The 20732-nt window shown below is 52.7% G+C and overlaps 1 protein-coding gene across 2 annotated transcripts in view; it reads right to left on the minus strand.

Annotated features, from left to right (window-relative positions):
- Positions 1 to 20732, minus strand: part of CACNA1B (calcium voltage-gated channel subunit alpha1 B) — a 202873-nt gene that overhangs the window by 26695 nt on the left and 155446 nt on the right. For both annotated transcript variants that reach the window (XM_061156143.1, XM_061156144.1), the window contains exons 26-36: positions 19568 to 19728; positions 18149 to 18286; positions 17200 to 17401; positions 16815 to 16979; positions 16371 to 16481; positions 15939 to 16022; positions 7857 to 7862; positions 4362 to 4478; positions 3892 to 3957; positions 2610 to 2701; positions 438 to 582 (exon numbers count right to left, since the gene is read on the minus strand). In XM_061156143.1, the coding sequence (XP_061012126.1) occupies positions 438 to 582; positions 2610 to 2701; positions 3892 to 3957; positions 4362 to 4478; positions 7857 to 7862; positions 15939 to 16022; positions 16371 to 16481; positions 16815 to 16979; positions 17200 to 17401; positions 18149 to 18286; positions 19568 to 19728 (1287 nt within the window). The remainder of the gene's footprint in view (positions 1 to 437; positions 583 to 2609; positions 2702 to 3891; positions 3958 to 4361; positions 4479 to 7856; positions 7863 to 15938; positions 16023 to 16370; positions 16482 to 16814; positions 16980 to 17199; positions 17402 to 18148; positions 18287 to 19567; positions 19729 to 20732) is intronic.

Consider the following 20732-nt stretch of genomic DNA (forward strand, 5'->3'; position numbering starts at 1 on the left):
CTGTGCATAGTCTCCCAGAGGCTTCTGCTGACTTGTAATAAAATCCACTCACTGCGACGTGACCGGCTGAGACCTCCAGCCTGACCCCATGAGTTTCCTGAACCTCATCAGGCACAGGCAGGCTGGCTAGAGTGCTGGTGCTTATATCTTGTCACCACGGTGTAAGTCCTTCTAGCTGAGAACTGAGGGATAGGGCCCCACAGAAACGTAAAACCCTTTCCACAGAAGTAAAGGCAGGCCCACAGGAGCTCATTACTCAGTGGGTCCTTTCAGGATTAACATGGTCCTCATCTCCAAGGAAACAAGGACCATCAACATGGAATCAGCTTTCATGCATCATGGGTCAAAATCGGATGTCGGCAAGAGAGCAGGGGGACTCAAGTTGGTCTGAGACAGGCAGATGTGGCAATGGGGTGCACACAGGGCCCAGGACTCACCAGAAAGGAGCAAAGGAAGATGAAGGAGACAAAGTAGAAGTAGGCGAAGTCACTCCCACACTCCGTGGCATTGGCGAGCTCGTCGCAGGCCCGGCTGCTGAGGCAGGACAGCATGATCTCATGCCAGGCCTCCCCGGTGGCACTCCTGGGATGAGGGCAGAGTGTGAGGCCAGGAGGGAAGGCCCAGGACTGGCCGGGAAGGAAGCCCAGGAATTTAGGAGAACTGCGTTCCCTCCCACAGGGATCCTGCACAGGTGTTAGGTCTGGGTAACAGATGCTGGTTCTTAAAAAGAAACCTCTGGCATTAGATTTTCAAGCTGATCCTAAGTGGGAAAGCACGCGTTACAGGAGAGAAATCACGGCACCAAAGTCAGCACCACGGTGAGCTCCCTCCGTGGATTCTGATCTCCTCCCCAGTGTGTGCCACCTAGTCCTCCTGGATTCGGGACACGGTGACTCCATCCTTCCCAGTGCTCAGGCCAAAGACACAGGAGTCATCCTTGCCTCCTCTCTCTCACCACATCTTGATCTGCCTTCAAAAACAGCCAGGCTCTTAACTACCCCTACCTCCCTGGGCTGAGCAACCACTTCTGAGCTGCAGCAACAGGTCCTTAACTGGATGCTCCCCCGCCCAGTAGCCCAGCAGATCAGATCAAAGACCTCCCCAGTGACCCCCTACATGACTGCCTAGAGCTCTGTGGAACTGCAGCTGCCCTTTCCCTGACCTCATCCCTTACCACGGTCCCTACTCACTCTACCGCAGCCGCCCCAGCTTCTGCTGTCTCTTGAACACATCAGGAACCCTCAACCCTGAGCAGCTACTGCAGCAGCGCTCCCGTGTGGCCTTCTGCTCCTGTGCACGAAGCCAGCACAGAGGCCAGATGTGCATCAGACTTGCAGGTGGCCCAGCGTGCCTCTGTGTGGTCAGTCCTGGGCAGAAGCTGGGTCCACTCCCCACTAACAGTGGCCAGTTCAGCCTGTGCCAGGCCTGAATGATGAGGGTGCCCATGTGATGAGGAAGGAACAGAGATCTTTGAGATCAAAGATTTAAAATCAAGGCTGGCTTCATATCTTTTGTGACACAAAGCAGGATATTAATAAACAAAGAAAGTGGACGTAAGAGCTAAAGTCCAGAGAAATGACACTACTCGGGGAACTGTCAGCCTAAGGATGCTGTTTATCTGATGCAAAGAGGAAGTCAGAAACTCTCTCCAGGCCTGGCCTGAGCTCACCCTCCAAAAAATGAGCTCCCACACCCCCTAAATGCATCTGCATAGGGTCAGCTGAGCTAGGTGTCCCCAAAAGTGGACATAGCAGGGAAACCTCAGGAAGGGGCCCAAGGTGGGGTCTGTTGTTTATTTATTAATTAAATATTAATTTATTATGAGGCCCCTCATCATAAATTACTAGAGAGAGCACTTTCCCCCCTCCCAGAGGATCACAGCAAATGAAGGAGACACAGTCAACCCTCTGGGCTCTACCCACGAGTGCATTCTTACACCAGGGTGGTGGACAGCCCCAGTCCACGTGTGCCCACGCCTGAGAGCAATGGCTGGGGAGCCATCCCCCATACACCTCTGCAGGGAGGCCTCTGAGCTGACACAAGTCTGTGCTCCTCAAGGCCCTGCCCTGGTGCTCCCCTTGACTGCACCCTGGAGCCGTGGGGACTGCAGCCCCTGTGAGCGACAGAGGCGGAAGAAGCTGCCCTCAGACCCACACTTCTGGCCAGTTTGGTTCCTTGGGTCACTGAGAGAGTCCACCCTGCCGATAGCAGCCCTCTGCTGTCGGCTCTTCCTGATCCCAGAGATCCCCGAAATCACTAAGGCAAGCAGATGGGAAGCTTGGGGCTGGCACACCAAGAAAGGCTCTTTCGACACCTGTCCTTCAAGACCTCGCTGGACAGCAGAGACAAGGTAGGCGAGCCAGCCCAGCCCAGGGGTCTCAGGCTGACTGCCTCGGGGGCCTCCCTTCAGGCCCAGGAGCCATTACGGAAGAACAAGCAGAAAGGGAGGAGAAACTGGAAAGGTCCACCATAGAGAAGCCAGTATGACGAGGAGAAGAGGGTTGGGTCCTTCTTGAAAGAAGGAATCCCTGAGCCTGGATCTTCCTCTACACAACACACTGAATGAGGAACCTCTGATTCTGGACCCACCTCCACCTCCCACAACACACCTGAAGAGCAGCATCAGGGCTTGAAGAAACGTCCGAAAGTTATTGTGACGGTTGATGCTGGTGTCGTCATCCAGAGCAATGTTTCCAAACACCTGAAATGGAGAAAAAGGCAGACAGCCCTGCAGACCAGTGCCGCTGGGTCTTCAGGAGCTGTGGCCAGGCAAAAGACTGTGGGTGTGCACATGGGGACCACATGGGCCAGGACTGCCCTCACCCAGGGACCCCGACCAGAGCTGCCACTACTGCTGCTGGGGCTAGAGGGTCAGGGCGTCTGGCTCCAGCAGCATCTGTGCATTTATTTCCAGGGAAGAGAAAACCTCTGGAAAGTCTAACATGTCACTGTCACACAGCCCAGTTTGAGCAGGCTCTGACTCCGAACCTGTCCAAGATCAAATAGCATAACCAGTAAAAACTGGGGCCCAGAGCTAAGTTTAGGTGGGCTCTGCTAGACAAAAGGAGGGGATCATTTTAGTATGTGTGCTGCTGAATGAGCACTGAGGGGATCATTTTAAAATTCACTCTCTCATCAATGACCCCAAAACAGTAATTATACTGAAATTCTGATAGATCACTTGAAAGATTTTTTTTAACATTTTTGTGCAAACATCACAATGGGCTTTCTACCCATTTTAATTTCTTTCTTTCAGGGTTAGAAATGCAAATAAGTCCCTCACTTTAAGTAGCTTAAAATCTGGAATCCAGCTGAAAATTTATGAATTATCATATATCCAGCAAAAACAAAGGGCTGTTTTTGTATGTCCATAGACCAAAGCAAGAAAAACAGGTATTTGTTTTAAATAGCATCAGATCTCAGTAAATTTCAAGCAAGAGAACTTTCAATCCCTGAAAATAAGAGTTTAAAAATCGGTTTTCAGATTTCAGTGTCTTAACCTTTAAGACACTGTCTCCTCCCACCACAAATTAACATTTGAGACCACCTCCCATCCCTACGTCCTTCAGAAGTGCTCCTGGGCTAAAGGCATGACCAGCTGCTGCGGCGCAGGCCACCTGGGCCATGCGGATATGCTCAAATACTCCACACTGTGCAGGCCCAGCACCCAAGCAATAGTGCCCACCAGCGCCCTGACACAGACCAGCAGGATTCCACGCAAGAGCAAGGCCGTGCATCTGCCCACAAAGGGTGGCAATGCCTGGCCTCAGCTACAGAACAGTCTTTCTAAGAATTGAGTTCATAAAGTGCTCAGACTGGCCCCTGGCTCACAGAAACACCACTAAGTGCCAACCGGTCCCTGCTGTCATGTGACGCCCTGCACACACCCACCTGCATGCCGATGATGGCGTAGATGAAGAACAACATGGCGATGAGCAGGCACACATAGGGCAGGGCCTGCAGAGACACAGGAATGGCGGCTCAGCGCCAGGAGAGCTACCCGCCCCCTTGCCTGCACCACATCTGGAGAGTGGACACTGGCTGGGTCTCTGGGCCACACTGGCCTTAGCTGACTACAGACCCAGCCCCACTGCCCACCAAGCCCCTTCACCAAGTGCCCATCATCTTCATTTACAAACCAAGTCATAAAAGCCACCTCAGCCCTTTGTGAGCATAAACAAGATACTCTCTGTAAAACTGAAAGTGTCCTAACAAACTATCACAGCAACAACCGGGGCCATGGGAGGGGTGGGCACCCACTCTGGCCTTCCCAAGGAGACTGCTTGGGCGATGGGGCAGAAGCTTCCCCGCTGGCACAACGAGGGAGAGGTCAGGCCCTGTCTGGCCATGCCCGGCCTCACCTTGAAGGACTGGACGAAGGTCCAGAGCAGGATGCGGATGGTGTAGCCTTGGCGGAGCAGCTTGATGAGTCTGGCAGCACGGAAGAGGCGGAGGAAGCTAAGGTTGATGAAGTTGTTCTGCAGGGAAAAGAGATTGTGCTCTGACCTTCAGAAACCAGCCTCCCACAGGCACAGGGAGACGGCTTCCCACCCACCTCCCCAAGTCACTGTGTCCCGAAGAAAAGCAGGTGAGGAGAGACTGAAACAAAAAGTCACTGCTTCACAGTCTAAGCAGCAATCAGCCACCAGAAAATCTTTCAAAAGTAAAGCTTGTCATTGCAAACAACTTCTCATGCAGCAAATCAGAGACACTCCCTCCACAGGGAGGGACAGAGAAGTCCTGCGAAGCAGCTACCTGCTGCCAGGTGGAACGGGAGGCCGTCCGCTGCCAGGCCTCCAACACTGACCGCCTCTCGCAGGACACAGCTGAGCAGCCCAAGGACTGGGCGGGGCTGCCTCTCCTCAGACTCGGTGGCCACACCCTTGTCTCCCACACACCAGCAAGGCCCTGCCACCCAGGGCCCAGCAGAGAGGCAGACACGTCCTCTGGGGCCAGGCAGGGACCTGCAGACAAGTCCTGGCAGGAGGTGTAGATGGTGGCAGTCCTGCTGCTGCCGCCTGAAAAGCCCCCTCCGTAGCCCCCGGACCAGTGTCTGCTCCAGAGAACCCAAGATGTCTCGCAGCACGCCCTCATCCAGAGGGTCCGAAGTCAAGCACAGAGCAAACCGATAATCTCTGGACTCCACAGATGACCCGGGAGTAAGGCTTCCACCCTGGCCCAGGGGCACCTGAATCCCTGGCACATCCCTTTCAGGAGGCCTGGCTCTGGGCAGTGTCCCTGAGTAGAAACGCGTGCTCACGGGCACGGGGGGCTTCCTGCCCTGCTTGCTTAGAAACCAGGTGCCCTCTTCTGCCCACCCACACGCAGCCTGAGAGCAGCTTCCTCACCCTTTGCTGTTTTAAAATATGCAAGCAGCTCAGGCTAGACACGTTGTGTTGCCAGATTCAGTGGTCAGACACAGAGGAAAGAGAGCAGGTGTTAAATGAGGCAGCAGCAGCGGCAAGCTCGTGCAGGAGGTAGCAGGGCCTGGGAGGAGCGGCGTCCCACTCCAGGGCTGCCCATCTGATCTTGGCTGGGACGAGGTGTCCGTCGGGGGACAGGCCTCTCTCCACCCCTTGCTTGCCTCATCTCAGGGGCTGGCTTCTTCACTTCCGCCCCGGGACTCTGGACTGTCTGCTGGTGAGGGACATAAGCTACCCTGGGGGGTGGTGCCAAGTTTTAGACAATGCCACAGGGGGACAGGGCAGTTCGCAGGCACAGAAGGGCCGACTGTGGTGCAGATCAGCAAGAAGGCAGAGTGGACCTCGGGACGTGATCCTGGAGGGTGTTCTCATTTGCCTGCAGCTCCCCCACTAGCTCCTGCTGGGGAAAGAGACCCTCAGGGTAGACAGGGTAGATGAGATACATCCACACTCTCTGAGTCCCCGGGGCCCTGAGGACTCAGGTGAGCCAGCAATTTCAGGAGCATGGAAGGGGGACTGTTTACGCTGTCAGGGATCCCTTTGTACAAGACAATGAAGCACAGCAGGGGTGAGGGGCTGCCTCCTCAGGCTTCTTCACTTTGAAACCACCTGCGCATGTGGATCTGGAGGGGCCAGGACAAAAGCAATTTGCTCAGGCAATTGGCACAGACGAGATGATTTCCTGAAAATACTGGGAGGAAATAGTCTTCTGGGTAATAAAGAAGGGATGGATACCAGAGCAGACAGAGGAAGGTGCTGTCCATTCAAGTCCCTGGACTCAGAGCTCAGCCACGTAACACTTTCCATTGACACCCAGGCCCCACCCATCCTCCCAGACTTCCTCCTCGGGGCTCCAGTGGGCACCTAGGAGAGGGTGAGGGTGCCAACAGACAGACAGCCCTAGAGAGTCATGAAGGAGGATGGTGAGGCAGCTACAGATGCCGCAAGCAGTGTGATGGCCTGAGCACATCATGGCTGCACCCAGGGCACAAGCCGCCAGACAGCACCATGCGGGCCGCATGCTGGACGGTGGGGGCAGCAAGCACGCAGCCTCCCCATGGCTGAGCACGGTCACCCCTGGCCTCAGCCAACCCCTGGAGGCGGACACAACCTTCCACATTCCCCAGAGTCCACGGTTTCTGTTGTGCCCTGGAGTAGACACACCTACTTTCAAGTCAGGTCCCCCCTTATCACCCCTGCCTCTGAGCCAGAAAGGTCAGTGCCGCACCCCTCAATGCAGCAGCTGCTTTACGCTGAGGGGACACTGGTCCCCAGCCCCACTGAGTGCCTGCTTCCTCCTCCCCATGATGGCAGTGTTAGGACGTCATGCCTGGGGGTGAGGAATCATGGAGAAAAGGAGCTTATAGCACACCCAGCACTGAGATGGGAGCCACAAAGGCAAGTGGACCCCAGGCCAAGGCCCTCATCTCCTGAGTCCAAGCACATCATTGCATCTGGGCAGACTCACAGCAGAATGAGGGGCTCCCCCTCAGACTGTGCGCACGTGCCGGGGGGCCCCACACATGCTGAGGAGGAGGTGCCCGAGGGGCCTGCTCGGAGGCGGCGGGAAGGGCTGAGCGGAGGCCTGACGACACCTGCGGAGCCTGTGCTAAAGATGCAGCCCGGTACTTCTGCGGCTTAAATGCCTTTTTCTCAAAACTCAAGCTTTTCTGCTCCGATTGTGAAACGCTTTACCACATTCACTTTCTGTTCAGGAGTCTGAAATATTTGCTCTTTGCATGAACTTCCAGCCGAGGCCTTGGCTCAGTCTGCTCCAGCGTCCCCACTCTCCCTCAGATTTTCCTGAGACCCGGAAGGAGGCCCTGTCCACACCACTTGCATGGGCTCCACACAAGCTCGCTGACCAGGGCATGCAGGAGTCCACGGTGCCGGATGGAGGCCCAGCTCTCTGCTGCCTCCTGGGGCAAAGGCCCTCTTCCTACTCAGTCAGGACAATCCCCCAAGGCTCGTGCCCCCCAACCAGGCCTCCACGGACGGTCTGTCCAGGAAGGACCCGACAGGAGACTTCGTCAGAGGTGGACCCAAGCCCACTTGGTCTGCTGGCCAACAGAGGCAGAGCAGAAGGGAGATGCAGCAGAAACCGTGGACTCTACGGGGAGCAGATCCAACCTCGCATCCAGCAACCCCCCCAATTCTGACCCAGTCTCAACACTTACCTGCCTCTCACTCAGAAGCCCCTATCTCCTCTCTTGGCCCAAGGCCAGTTCCTGTGATCAAGCGGCCCCTGAGGGCCCTCAGAAGGCCCTGTGGGACCCGGGAGCCAGGGAGAGCGCACTAGAGGCCAGAGGGGGCGGGTGCAGCTGGGCTCTGAGCACAGGAGGGCGGTGGTGAGGGTGACAGGAAGCAGAGGAAAAGTGGAGCAGAGCAAGCAAAACAAAGAGCTTTAAGAACTGTATAAGTCATGAAACCAACCGTTTCCTATATGTGATGTTTTCATGGATGGATATTTGCGTGTTATTTACAAATTGGGATGTTTGAGCAGCAGGCGCGCAACATACAGACGGAGACATGGTTTTCGCATTGTATGTTGGTTGGGTGGCGTGAGTCAGCAGGTAGGTTAAGGTAAATCAAGAACAAAAACAGAAAACAAAAGAGAAAATGAGTCATCAACACAAGCAAAACCTCAAACTCTGAATACTTCACTGGAAATTTTTAGGATTTTCGTAAACCGCATATTTTGCTTAAAATGAACCAAATCAAAACACATTTTTGAAATCTGTAGGTTACGCAGACAGAGGTGTCATTTGCATTTCTGTTTGTAATGCAAATCCAGAGATGACTCACAGACACTTATTTTTTTTATTCCAGGCAAAGAAATCAATGTCAGTTTCATGCTTGTTTGGAGCACTTTCTCTATGTGACCCTGGTTATTAAGACTATTGCTCTATGTGGCTTTTAAGTTGGGAGTGGGAACTGACACTCATATTTTTGCCTCAGGAAAAAAAAGTGCATCCACAAAGTAACAAATGAAGTGACTACAAATGGAGAAAGAAAAACAACACGGAAATCCACAGGGTGGCTGGCTTTCCTCTTTCCTCCTCCAGGCAGAACAGCAAGAAGACTGCCCTCGGAAGTCATTAGCAGTGGGGCAGCTGAGCTTTGAGACCAGGCGGATTCTGAACCCTCCCACCAGACCTGCTAGGTGTGCAGGATTGAGGGAGGCTGCCCTGGAGGGTCTCAAAGATCTGCAAGCTGCCCCTCAAGTGTCCAGCAGCTGAGGGGCCTCTCTCTGGAGAGGCATCCCTGGGAGACAGCACGTCTGTGACATAAGCCACCTGAGCCACCACCCGCTGCTGACGAGGCACACATGTGCCCACACCCCCAGGACTCTGCGCCCTTGCAGCTGGAAGCCCAGTGTTTGGATCCTTTTTTCCAGGGGAATAAAGATTCCTGTGTCCAGGGAAGCAGAGCACCCGTCAAAAACTACACGGGGGAACCGTTTCTGAGTGGGAAGCCCACAGTGAACAGGTGGCAATCAGACCATGCTGCAAGGCCAACAGCTGGTGCAACAAACCACCTTGATTTTTTTGTTAAAATGGCAGCTTTCAGCCTGGATTATTCAGATCATCAACTTCTCAAAACCATGAAACATCTCATATAAACAAAAGATGTGTAATTATATATATACACACACGTATTTTAAATAAAGGTAATAAATCATCCCTATATTCATTATCCAGCTTAAAAAATAGAATGTCACCATTACTCTGAAAGCCCTTCTTATCTCTCTCTTCCCCAGATGTATTTGTGCTTAGTCGCTCAGCTGTGTCTGACTCTTTGCAATCCGCATGGATTGTAGCCCACCAGGCTCCTCTGTCCCTGGGGATTCTCCAGGCAGGAATACTGGAGTAGGTTGCCATGCCCTCCTCCACCAGATGTAGTAACTACACTTAATTATTGTTAATAATTGCTTTTCTTTACTGTTTTAGCTCAAACTCTTAAAATGCGCTATACTCATCTTTTCTTAACTCTGTGATGGGATTAGACTATATGTAGCCCTCTTGGGCTCAGGCGAACTTGTGCTCTGACTCTGAGCAAACACCAATTTGAGAGGCATCCTCTTGATGAGGATGCCATTCACTATGTCAACAAACCACTTCTGCTGCTTCTGCTGCTGCAGACACTGCCATGAACATCAGAGTAAAAATCATCTCCAGGCTCATCTGCTCAGGCACCCTGCACACCTGTACCTCGGAGGGTGTAGCTACAGACATGCCCGACCTTCCTAGACACCCAGCAGCAGCGTCCACATCCTCACCCATTGTTGCCAACATCAGAATTTCTGTTTGACAAACCAATAGGTGTGAAATGGCATCTCGGTGCCATTTCACTTTGTATTTCTTTGATTACAAATAAGGTTGAGCATCTTTCCATGGCCATTTATGTCTTCTATCCTGTAAGATGCCCAACCATACCCTCAGCTCACAGAAGAGCCTTGCACACTCTGGACACTAACTTCCACTGGAGTCTGGAAGGCCTCTGCCCTCCAGCCCTGGTCACTAAGTGTTGGCTCACACTCTTTGCTCCCATGGATCTGATACAATCTCACCTTACAGGCTCACAATTCCCAGCCTTACATTATTGGCCTGAGTCTCCTCTGGCTGACTATGGACAACTCCAGGGAGGGCAGCCAGACTGAACTCTGACATGGATAAAGTGCAGGCAGACCGTCCTCAGAAAACCTGTTCCTCACAATTTTCTCCCTTTTCAATGAAAGACCAACCACTGCTCCAAGTGCTCAGATAAAATTTCTGATGCCATCCTTACTTCATCTCTCACACTCCCATCTGATTCATCTACAGCTCTACCTTGAAATTACACCCAGAACTTGACCATGTCTCACTGCACCCCAGCTCCACTCCAGGCTCATGGCAGTAATGCTGGGCCACATACACATCTTCTGTGGCCCAATATCCAGTTGTCAGAGCTTATATCTTTGTTCCTGAAAGCTTTCCCAGGCCAGGACACAAGGCCTACAGCCTAACGTCAATAAAGGGTGAGTTGTTATTCAATCACTAAGTCATTTCCAACTCTTTGCCACCCCATGGACAGCAGCCCACCAGGCTCCTCTGTCCATGGGACTTTCCAGGCAAGAATACTGGAGTCGGTTGCCATTTTCTTCTCCAGGGAATCTTCCTGGGATTGAACCCAGGTGTCCTTCATTGGCAGGTAGATTCTTTACCACTGAGCCACCAGGGAAGCCCAATAAAGGGTGATTCTTTGGCCCTCTCTACCTGTGGCAGACAATGCCTGGTGGGGATGCCCAGGGATATAACAGCAGCTGACCTGCTAGCATCTTCCACGAGCTTCCACCTTCCTTCCCACTCACTTCCAGATAACAACTTGAACCACATCCTTGTCTCAGGTCTGTTTCTAGGACAACCCAGCTAAAACAGCCTCTGCTTGCACCTGCACATGCTTCTTGACAGAGTCACCAGGGCTGTGGTCTTAAAAGTCAGATCGTGTCACTCCTCCTCACAAAACCCTCCAAGTCCTCCCATCTCATTCAAAAGAAAAGCCAAGCTCTACTGACTGCAAAGCCTTCCCTGTGCAGCCACCATGCCCACGCCCTCAGCCATGAGGGGGCCTCTGCTGCCCCCAGCTCTGACCGGCCCCGCTTCCTCACAAGCCCAGCTCCCTACCTGGAACCATGCCTCAGCAACACACAAAGCACCAGTCCTCACACCCTCTGCTTTATCTTCTCACCGGTCACTAACACTGTGTGTCCTGCCCACTAGGATGAAATGGGATTTTCATCTTTTGTCCCAGCACTTAGGACAGTGCTAAGCACATGACAGGCACTGCACAAATATTTTAACACATACACATGAAGGAATGTGATGTGACCATCCTTTCCCTGTTCACGGATTGGTATTCCTCCTTTTGATAAACAGAAACTTTATTTTATACAATTTTTTCCACTTATGGCTGGTACTTTACATATATTTTGCTTAACAAATCATCCCTATCTCAAGGTCTTAAAGACAATCTCTTGTATTTTCTTCTAAGAGCTTTAAAGCTTTGTCTCTTACATTTAAGTTTTTTCATCCATTTGCCGTACTTTTGTGAGTGGTATGAACCAAGATCCAGTTTCTCTTTTCCGCTGTGTTGTTCATCAGTTACACCCACAGCGAGTCACACACCAAGTTCCCAAACACAAGTGAGTCTGTGTCCAGGCTCTTGAGCTATTCCTGTGCCAACACCACACTGTTCTAATTGCTACAACCTTCCAGGATGTCTCCTCACTGTCAGGAGCAGCCTCCCCACCACAGCCCCCTCCCCAGGAGCACCTTCTTCTCAAGTATCTTGGCCATTTGTGAGCCTTTCTCTTTCTTATAAATGTTAAAAACAACTTGCCAAATTGCATAAAGAGAGACAAACAAAAAGAAAAGCAAAATAATTGGTATTTTTATTGAAATTGCATTGACTCTATAGATTAATTGGGGAATATTGTCATCTCTATGACATTGACACTACTTATTAACATGACATATAACGCCCATCTACTCAAGTCTTCTTTAATATCTGTCAATAAAGTTTAATAATTTTGCACAAAGAGATCTTGCACACATACCTTGTTAGGTTTATCGTCAGGAGTGCTGATGTTATAATGAAATACAATACACTCTCTTGAGTAATCTCACATTTAATTAGTTATAGATTATTCTAGATTTCATCCACAGATATGTCATCTTTGACTAATGGCAGTTTACTTAGTCCTCTTCTGAAACTTAAATATTTATTTTTTCTGTCTTATTCATTCGGCAAGTATTTACAAATACCTGCAAACTCTCAGGCACTATTTTAAGCACTGGAATCAGCAATGAGCAAAACAGACAAAAATCTGTTCTTATGAAGCTGACATACAACTTATTGAACTGTTGATATATTGTTCAATGTTGAACAGAAGTAGTGGTTACAGACATCATTGTCCTTTTCTGATTTTAAAGGGAATTCTTTTCAAATTTCACCACTGTAGGTATTTGCATAGGACTTTTTGGCAAATGCTCTTCATCAAGTTAACACACGCTAATAATTTTCATCATGAATAAAATCTGAATCTTATTGAGTATCTTTTCTGCATCTGTGACAGGCTCATTAACAATGTCCTTTGACCTGTTCATGTAAAGTACAGTGATAGACTTTCTGTTGTGGAATTTGGTGTTCCTGGGATAAACCTGATTGCACTTCTTCCTGGACACTGCACGATCTGGCTTGCTTACATGCTATTTTGAATTCTGCATCTATGTTAACGAGTGAGTATGGATTATGATCTTCCTTTCTTACACTCTTTTTTAAAATTTTTGATGTCAAGATTATACTAGCCTCATGCAACTAGTTAGGAAATGTTCCCTCTTCTATTCTCTAGAACATATTTAGGATTGAAATGGTCTCTCCCCATGTTTTAGGTGGAAATCTAGTGTACAAAACTGTTACAATCCAGTGGAATGAGCCATGCCCGAACATGGACCCCAAGGTTAAGAACAAACTAGTGACTGGACCTCACGCCTCCTATTCTTGGAAGACTTCTGTGGGTCCTGGGGATAGCATGCACAATTAAGGAAAGACTGCTGTGTCCCATTTATCAGGTAACTCAAAGCTACCAGGTTTCAAAGCAAGAGAAGGCTCTCTAGCAGGTCCACACTGCAGTGTCAGGAGCCTGCCACTCGGGCCACAAGCCCCAACAGGCCCCATGGTGCTAGGAATATCTGTGGTAGATAAACACTTGTGTGGGGCCCTCGAAGCCCCCATATGAAAGTCAATATAGTCACCTAGGCTCCCAGAGCAAAGATTCACATCATCTGCAGAGATGTCATGCCTGGCTACAAGGTCCTACAGAGACTGTCCGACCATGAGACACCGTATCTATGGCACCAAAGTTGCCCTCACAAGTCGTGTGCTGCAGGCCCAGCAACAGCCCAGGGCACAATGGACAAGCCACATCTGGGGCCACACGGGAGCAAGTCTAGAGGCCACAGGCATGTGACAGGAAGGCCCAGCCCAGCCTCTCGCCTCTGTCACACCAGTCTCTTCTCAGGTCACCCTTTCCCAGCACGTCGTGGGATGGTCACCAGAACCAGGCAGTAAAACCCAAAACCTGGCTACGGAGGGACTGGCCTGATGTACTAGTGCAGCCCTCATCAGAGCCCCAGGCAGGGTCACCCAAGAGACAGCGTGAGGCAGAGCTCTGGGTGGCGTGCCCAATCTACCACGGCATGTGTACATGCCTGTGCATGCACGTGCACAGGTGTGTGCATGCGTGTGTGTGTGTGTGTGTGTAGGAAGAAGGTGTCTGTGATAAGGCAAGGACTCCAGCTTGCTCAGGCCTCTGGAGGGAACAAGGTTTGGGGCAGAGGCTGGACCTGGGAATGGACACCATGTGTCCCATGTCAACATCCACCCCGGCACCCACAGCTCCAAAGGCACTAAAACCCCACGTACCTTGGACATGCTGGCCGACAGATGTCAGCAGGCCTCCATCACCAGTCCCCACTCACATGGCAGACCCACAAAGACAGGGACTGAGACAGCCGGGAGGGAGGCTGTGCCTGGGCCCAACAGCCAGGCTCCTCCTTAGCAAAGCTAATTCAGCCATGGCCACTACTGAACACCTGCCCATTACAAGCAGAGGCCACCTCCAGGCCTCTAAGGGGAGCCGCACTTGGTGCTGCCACCAGTCATTTTGTGGGAAACTTTCACCAGGAAACAGCAGTGACTGGTCTCAACAGGGACCACTCACATCTTGGGTCAGGCCTGCCTTGGCGGATGCACTAGCGTCAGAGATGCACCAGAACAAGATTCCACACGACATCCACTTAGAAGAGAAAGGAGGGGCCATGGGGTGAGAGACCCAGGACCCACCGGCATTTCAGCCTCCACATCACTCAGGTGTCGCCTAGGTGAAATGCTGGGACAGCCTCTTCAGGTACAGAAAAGACACTCGGGAGGTGGGGCTGTCCTTCAAGATGAACTGATGACCATTAGATATACTGGGTGCCCAACCCGAAAAAATGCATGGATTTAGGAAACAAGGAGCCAAAGTAGAGGTGGCCCCTGTCACCCACAGGAGCCCAGTGGGACTTTGCACCGCCATCCCACAAACTCAGGTGAGGCACATCTAGGAGTCCAGACTCAAACTGGCGGCGCCCAGAAGGCCACCATGGCTCCTGTCACTCTGAGCTCTTCACAGCCAAGGTTCGAAGGGCAGAGCTGCCCTTGCACGGGGCAGGGAGAAGTCTGTCTGGAAATCAGGGGGCTCCCGGGGGCCTTTCTAGAAGTTTCTGGGACCAGTCTGAACTGTGCCTGCATCATCATGGCAGCCAGAGCCACCACAGGGCACAGCAAGCAGGGCCTTGGCAATACAGCGTGAAGGCTGGCTCAGTTGGTGTGACCAGCAACCGGAGCAGCAGAGGGCTGGCCACAGCAAAGGTCCCAAGATGACATGTGTCTCCATTGCAACCGTAGGCGCCCTGATCCTCCCATCAACTCCCTCCTCCCTGAGGTCATGACCAGCACCACCTGAAGCCAGAGACAGGACCCGACGTGAAGTGTGGACAGAGCCGGGTGGGGCCAGGGCTGCAAGCAGATGTCCCCGCCCTGCATGTGGCCCTTAGGCCCAACAGCACAGGCCACCGGAGCCTGCTTTACCTGCCTCAGGGCACTCGGGTACCTGGGAATCCACACCCCAGGCAAGCCTTCAGCCGAGGCCTGGTGGGCACAGAACTCTGCAGCTCTGAGCTGTGACCCACTCTGTCTCCAGAGCCTCTGGGGGACAATCCAACTCACCTGACACGGAGCTGTAGCCTCGGCCCCTCTGGTTCTTCTTTCCCCACCCACCTCCCCAAAGCTCTCCCCACGGTTCTCCCTTGGAACATGTCCTAAAAGATACCTTTTACAAGAACCCTCACCTCAGTGTCTATTCCTAGGGAATTCAACTTAAGAAACATAGATGTTTTTGCCTTTGATTCTATCAATCTGTTGTGCTTAAAGAACACCACTTTATGACTCAGATTCTTTCGAATTTGTTGAGACATGTTCATGCTCTAGCCCTCAGTCAGTTTTCAGATATAATCCATATATTTTAGTAAGAACTAGAATCTTCAGCATGTGTGCACATGCACACACACACACACACACATACGTAAAACAGATCTGATATTTTAAAACACTCCAAATCCTTATTGGCTTTAGTTGTTATCTTTTTGGAACCAGTTGTCAGGTGCATCCGTATTAGACACATACGAAATTACAAGATCCTTATCTTCCTGGTCACTTACACTTCCAGGTGATTTTCAGGCCATCAGCCTGGAAGACCTTCTGGGAACCAATTTCTCATCCAAGACAAAGCATTTGCCTACAGGATACCCAGCCCCCAAACTCGCCTCTGGGGAGGAGCTTCATGGGGAACCATCCTCTGAGGAGGAGCTAACCCCCAGGCCTGGAGGCACAGTGGGGAGACCACTCAGGGCCTGCAAAGGCAGGAAAGCTACTCACCGCAATCTCTGTTACTAAAATATCAGTAATACTTCCCAACACAGTGACAAAGTCAAAGACATTCCAGGCGTCTCTGAAATAGTTCTGGAGAGAAAGAAGGACAGTTAGTGCTGGGCTGGCGGGGGTAGGGAGGATCTGCAGACAAGCTGCAGGAGGTGGCCTCTTGTCAAGAAGGTAGCAGAGGATACATGGACCCCCTCGTGGGCAGGTGGGTGGAGCACAAGGCCCCCCACACTCCCTCCCCTCCAGGAACAGGGTAGGGGCAGAGGTGGAGCAGAACCCGGCGGTCACTTCCCTGGGGCCCCTTCAGGGTCATATGTGCTCTGGGGGTTCACGGAATCCCAGCTCCAAACAGTGAACACCCAAAGGTCCCCTACAGAGGGGTGGCCAGATCACAGACACCAAAAGGCCAGGAGGGGCTATGGCACATACCAGCACTCCAAAGGCGATGATCTTGAGTACACACTCCATGGAGAACATGGACGTGAACACGATGTTCAGACACTTCAACATCAGCTCATACTCGTAGGGCGCATCATAGAACTGCCCAAGGAAGAGGTGCTGTTGGCCATGGACTCAGCTGCCCCAACACACCCCATGGGGCTCATGAAGACCTCCTGTCAGAGCAGAGCGGGCAGACACACCTGCCATGCTGGGACACCCCTCCCTGCTCCCCCTGTGTCTTCCAGAACCTTCCTACGATCTCAGCCCACGGATGACCAGGGAATCAGGGTTGCATAGGCAACCCAAGCTGATCAGCACTCAGGGTGGTATCACTGCTGCTCACACCCCAGGGGGAGGCGGGCTCTCCACCGTGCTGGAGTTGAGTCCCCATGCCCACGGGCGCCCGCAGTCCACCGTGCAGGCCTCACGCACCTTCATCATCAGCACCACTGTGTTGAGGGCTATCATGGCCATGATGAAATACTCAAAGGGTGGTGAGACCACGAACGTCCACGTCTTGTACTGGAACGACTGCTTGTTCTGGGGCATGTACCGCGTCAGGGGTTTGGCGCTAATGGCGAAGTCGATACAAGCCCTCTGCGAGGGAGAAAGGAGCGGTGAGAACTTGAACCCCTTGGAGCCCCTGCACACCCCCTCCCCCAGCCACACACAGAGCCCCGATGACAGAAGGCCTTCTCCAAGCAGCCCTCCCCACCACATGCTGGCCAGTGGACCCCACACAGAAGGGAGGCCCAAGGGCCCTGATCACTTTGCCCACCAGGGAGTTGCTTGGAGATGGAGAGGCAGGGAGTCCCACCTCATTCTTCTCCAAGCTGCACTCAGACATGACCTTGTCCCCCTGCTCCTGGAAGGTGATGATGATCAAGGCCACAAAGATGTTCACAAAGAAGAAGGGGAAGACCACGAAGTAGACCACGTAGAAAATGGACAGTTCCATGCGGTACCCGGGGCTTGGGCCCTGCTCCTCGTAGGTGGCATCCACCGAGTGTTTCAGCACCCTGGGCCAAGAGTCAACACCAAACATCAGGGGAGCCCAGGAGGACATGGTCCCAGGAAAGACGAGACCCGCATCACAGGAGGACTTCTGTGGCTAAGCCAGGGATGGTGCCATGCACAGCCAGGCCTGCTCCCCAGGAGAGCCATGTCTCCCAGCAGCAGGCTGCCCCTCCCAAAGGGCTTGTACTCAGGGCTGCTGGGGACCTCCAGGAGGAGGCCTTGGCTGCCTGAGGTCCTACCCCTACAAGGAGAAGTGGGAGAGACCCAGCAGTCCTGTGCTGCCCAGCTCTCTCCCATCTCACACCAGGTCACCTACCCATACCCAACTTCACCTGTTGTCAGGAAGCCCTGGGCTCAGTAGTCTCCTGGCAGAGCATCGATCCTACCTTCTGAGGGATGGTCCTCTCAGCCCTAAAGGAAGCCCCTGACATCCAGTGTGGCACTGAACACATGCGTCCCTCATGCTCCCCTTAACAAGGCAGTGGCCAGCTCGGGGTGATGCTGCAGGGCTCCTCTTCCCTCCAGCGCCCTGCCACTGAGCGAGGATTTTTAGGAGCTCGTGATACTGTGCTCTGGGCTTACTCTCCTCCTCCTCTAGGCTGCCCACTCCCAGAGGGAGGGCCTCCTCTCACCAGTAAGCACAGAGCTTAGGGCGTATCTGCTTAGTGACAGGTGCAGAGTCTGAGCTCCCCACCCCAGCTGCCCCTCTCTCTCGCCTGAGCAGCCGTGGGGAACCGGGCAGCACTCACATGGGCCACCCTTCACCCGTGGACACAGTGAACAGAGTCAGCAGGGCCCAGAGCACGTTGTCGTAGTGGAAGTCATATTTCTTCCACTGCCGCGGCTGAGCTTCCACCTCCTCCTTCTCGTAGTCCAAATACTGGCCCCTGGGGGTGGGAACACAGAGGGAGCCAGAGGTCAAAGACAAAGGATCTAAACAAACCTCCGTGTCTGCAGACGACTTTTGAAAAAGGTCGTCCATTCAGGGGAGAAAGAATGGTCTCTTCATTCAGATGGTGCTGAAACCACTGGGTATCTACAGGCAAGAATATGGATGTGGAGCCCATCTCACCCCATGTGTACAAATTAACTCAAAATGGATCAAAGGCTTAAATGTAAGCAGTAACTCTGTAAGACTCTTAGAAGAAAATATAGGGGGCCATAGGAAAAATAGATAAATTGGACTTCGTCAAAATGGAAAGCTCTGTTTTTCAAAGGAAATCATCAACACTCAAAATGGAACTAAAGACGGAAAACCATCTGTCTGATAAGGGGCTTTCTATCAGCACTATACTAACAACTATTACAATCAGTTATAAAATGGATGAACATTTCAATTTAAAAAATGGGTAAAAGACCTGAATAGATATTTTTGCAAAGAAGATGTACAAATTATCAATATGCACATGAAAAGAGGCTCTACATCATGAATCATCAAGGAAATGCAAATCAAACCACAATGAGATACCACTTTATCCCCACTAAGATGGCTATAATTACATCTTTTTAAAAGGAAAATAACAGTGCCGGCAAGCCCGTGAAGAAATCAGAACTCTCAGACACTGTTGGTGGGAAACAGTTTGGCAGCTCCTGAAACTGACAAAGAGAATCACCACGCAGCCCAGCAACCTCACCTCCAGGCTTATCCTCGAGAGAAATGAGAGCACCTGTGCACAGAAAAAGTTGCACACATATTCAAAGCAGCAGTAACCACAGCAGCCCAAACGTGGGAACAACCAAATGTCCACCAACAGGTAAGCAGATCCACTCAGTGAGGTTTGACTATAGAAGGAATGACATCCAACTGTCAGGGGAGGGAGACCGCTTGGGCCACAGCAGCAGAGACCTCGACAGCAGCGGCGGCAGGAGCCGGGCACCGCGGCCCACACGATTCCCTTTATGTGCAGTGTCCGGGACAGTGCTCACACAGGCACCAGCCCTCCCCCCGGCCCTCCCTGAGTGCACTTCTCTTGTCTGCTCAGCTGGGGCCCGAGGCCTCAATGATGACGAAGTGGCTTCAGCCCTGGGGCGGCCCCCTGACCTTAGGGCCCAGCCTGGACCTCGAGGGTTGACACAGCGTCCAGCAGAGGCCACACTGAGCTCCCTGAGGTGTGCAGGCAGGAAGGGCCCAGGCATGGTGCTGGGGACAGCGGAGGGGCCCGGTTTACCTGCAGTCCCGCTCCAGCTCCTTGGACTCATCGGTGCAGTAGAAAAACTTCCCCTTGAAGAGCTGTACCGCGATGACAGCAAATATGAACATGAAGAGCATGTAGACGATCAGGATGTTGAGGACGTTCTTCAGGGAGTTCACCACACAGTCAAACACAGCCTGGGGAGGGGCAGGGCTGTGAGGGGGCGGGGCCAGCCCAGGACCCGGAAGGGTCTGGACCGGGGACCAGGAGGGTCCTCCTGGACCGGATGGGTGGGCAGGAGGTGCTAGAAGAGGTAGTGTGGGCAGGGGGCCCCCACCACGGAGAACCTGGGGCTGGCGCCAGTGTTAGGCCACTCAGCCAGGCCTCAGGCCAGCATGGAGGGAAGGCACAGGGCTAAGCTGAGGACAGTGCTTGGCTTCTGCCCAACAGGGGCATTCGCAATGGGGTAGACAACCGGCGATGCTGAGGCCAGCTCAGGGCAGGACTTGGGGCATGTGCGTGAACCAGAGGGGACTCCCAGCTGTTCCCACTGCCCAGGCCACCTGTTCTCCAGTGAACCTCTCCCTGCTGCCCTGGTCTGGTTGTTGCTGGCTGTGCACAGAGGCCAATCTGCAACCGGCTCTCAAGACCCTGCAGGGCATACTCCACACATAGGCAGCTGCCTTGGCAGCCCTGCCCCTGGTGCCTCAGTCACCCCTGAGCCGCCCCTTCAACATGGGCTCTAAGCAAACCACCCCCCAAGAACCTCACATCGCTTAGTGTCTCCCCAGCCTGCAGGTCAAAGGTACTCCTAACATTTTACTGCATAGTCTTGGAGAATTCAGTGAATTTAAGCACAAGCTCAGCAACAATTAGACTGCGGCACAATTCTAAAGCCACATCCCCCAACCCCTGCTCTCCCGGCATCTCCCTGTGACCCTGACCCCTGCACTACAGCTGCTGATGAAAGACTTGGTCCCATGGATGCCCCTGAGTAGAGGAAGAAGGGCCTCACAGGACATGCAGAGAGGAGCCCCGTCAGAGATGGTCACAGAGCTGAGAGCCCATCCCATGCACATACTGCAGGGCCTCCTTCGTGGGGCCTCCCCTCAGCTCTGCTCGTCCCCACCCCACACGGGAAGCTGCAGGGGGCCAGGCAAGATATATATGTGCACCCCGCAATGCAGGCCTACAGGTACGT

Source organism: Dama dama, chromosome 11 (genome assembly GCF_033118175.1).
Source record: "Dama dama isolate Ldn47 chromosome 11, ASM3311817v1, whole genome shotgun sequence".
NCBI lineage: Eukaryota > Metazoa > Chordata > Mammalia > Artiodactyla > Cervidae > Dama > Dama dama.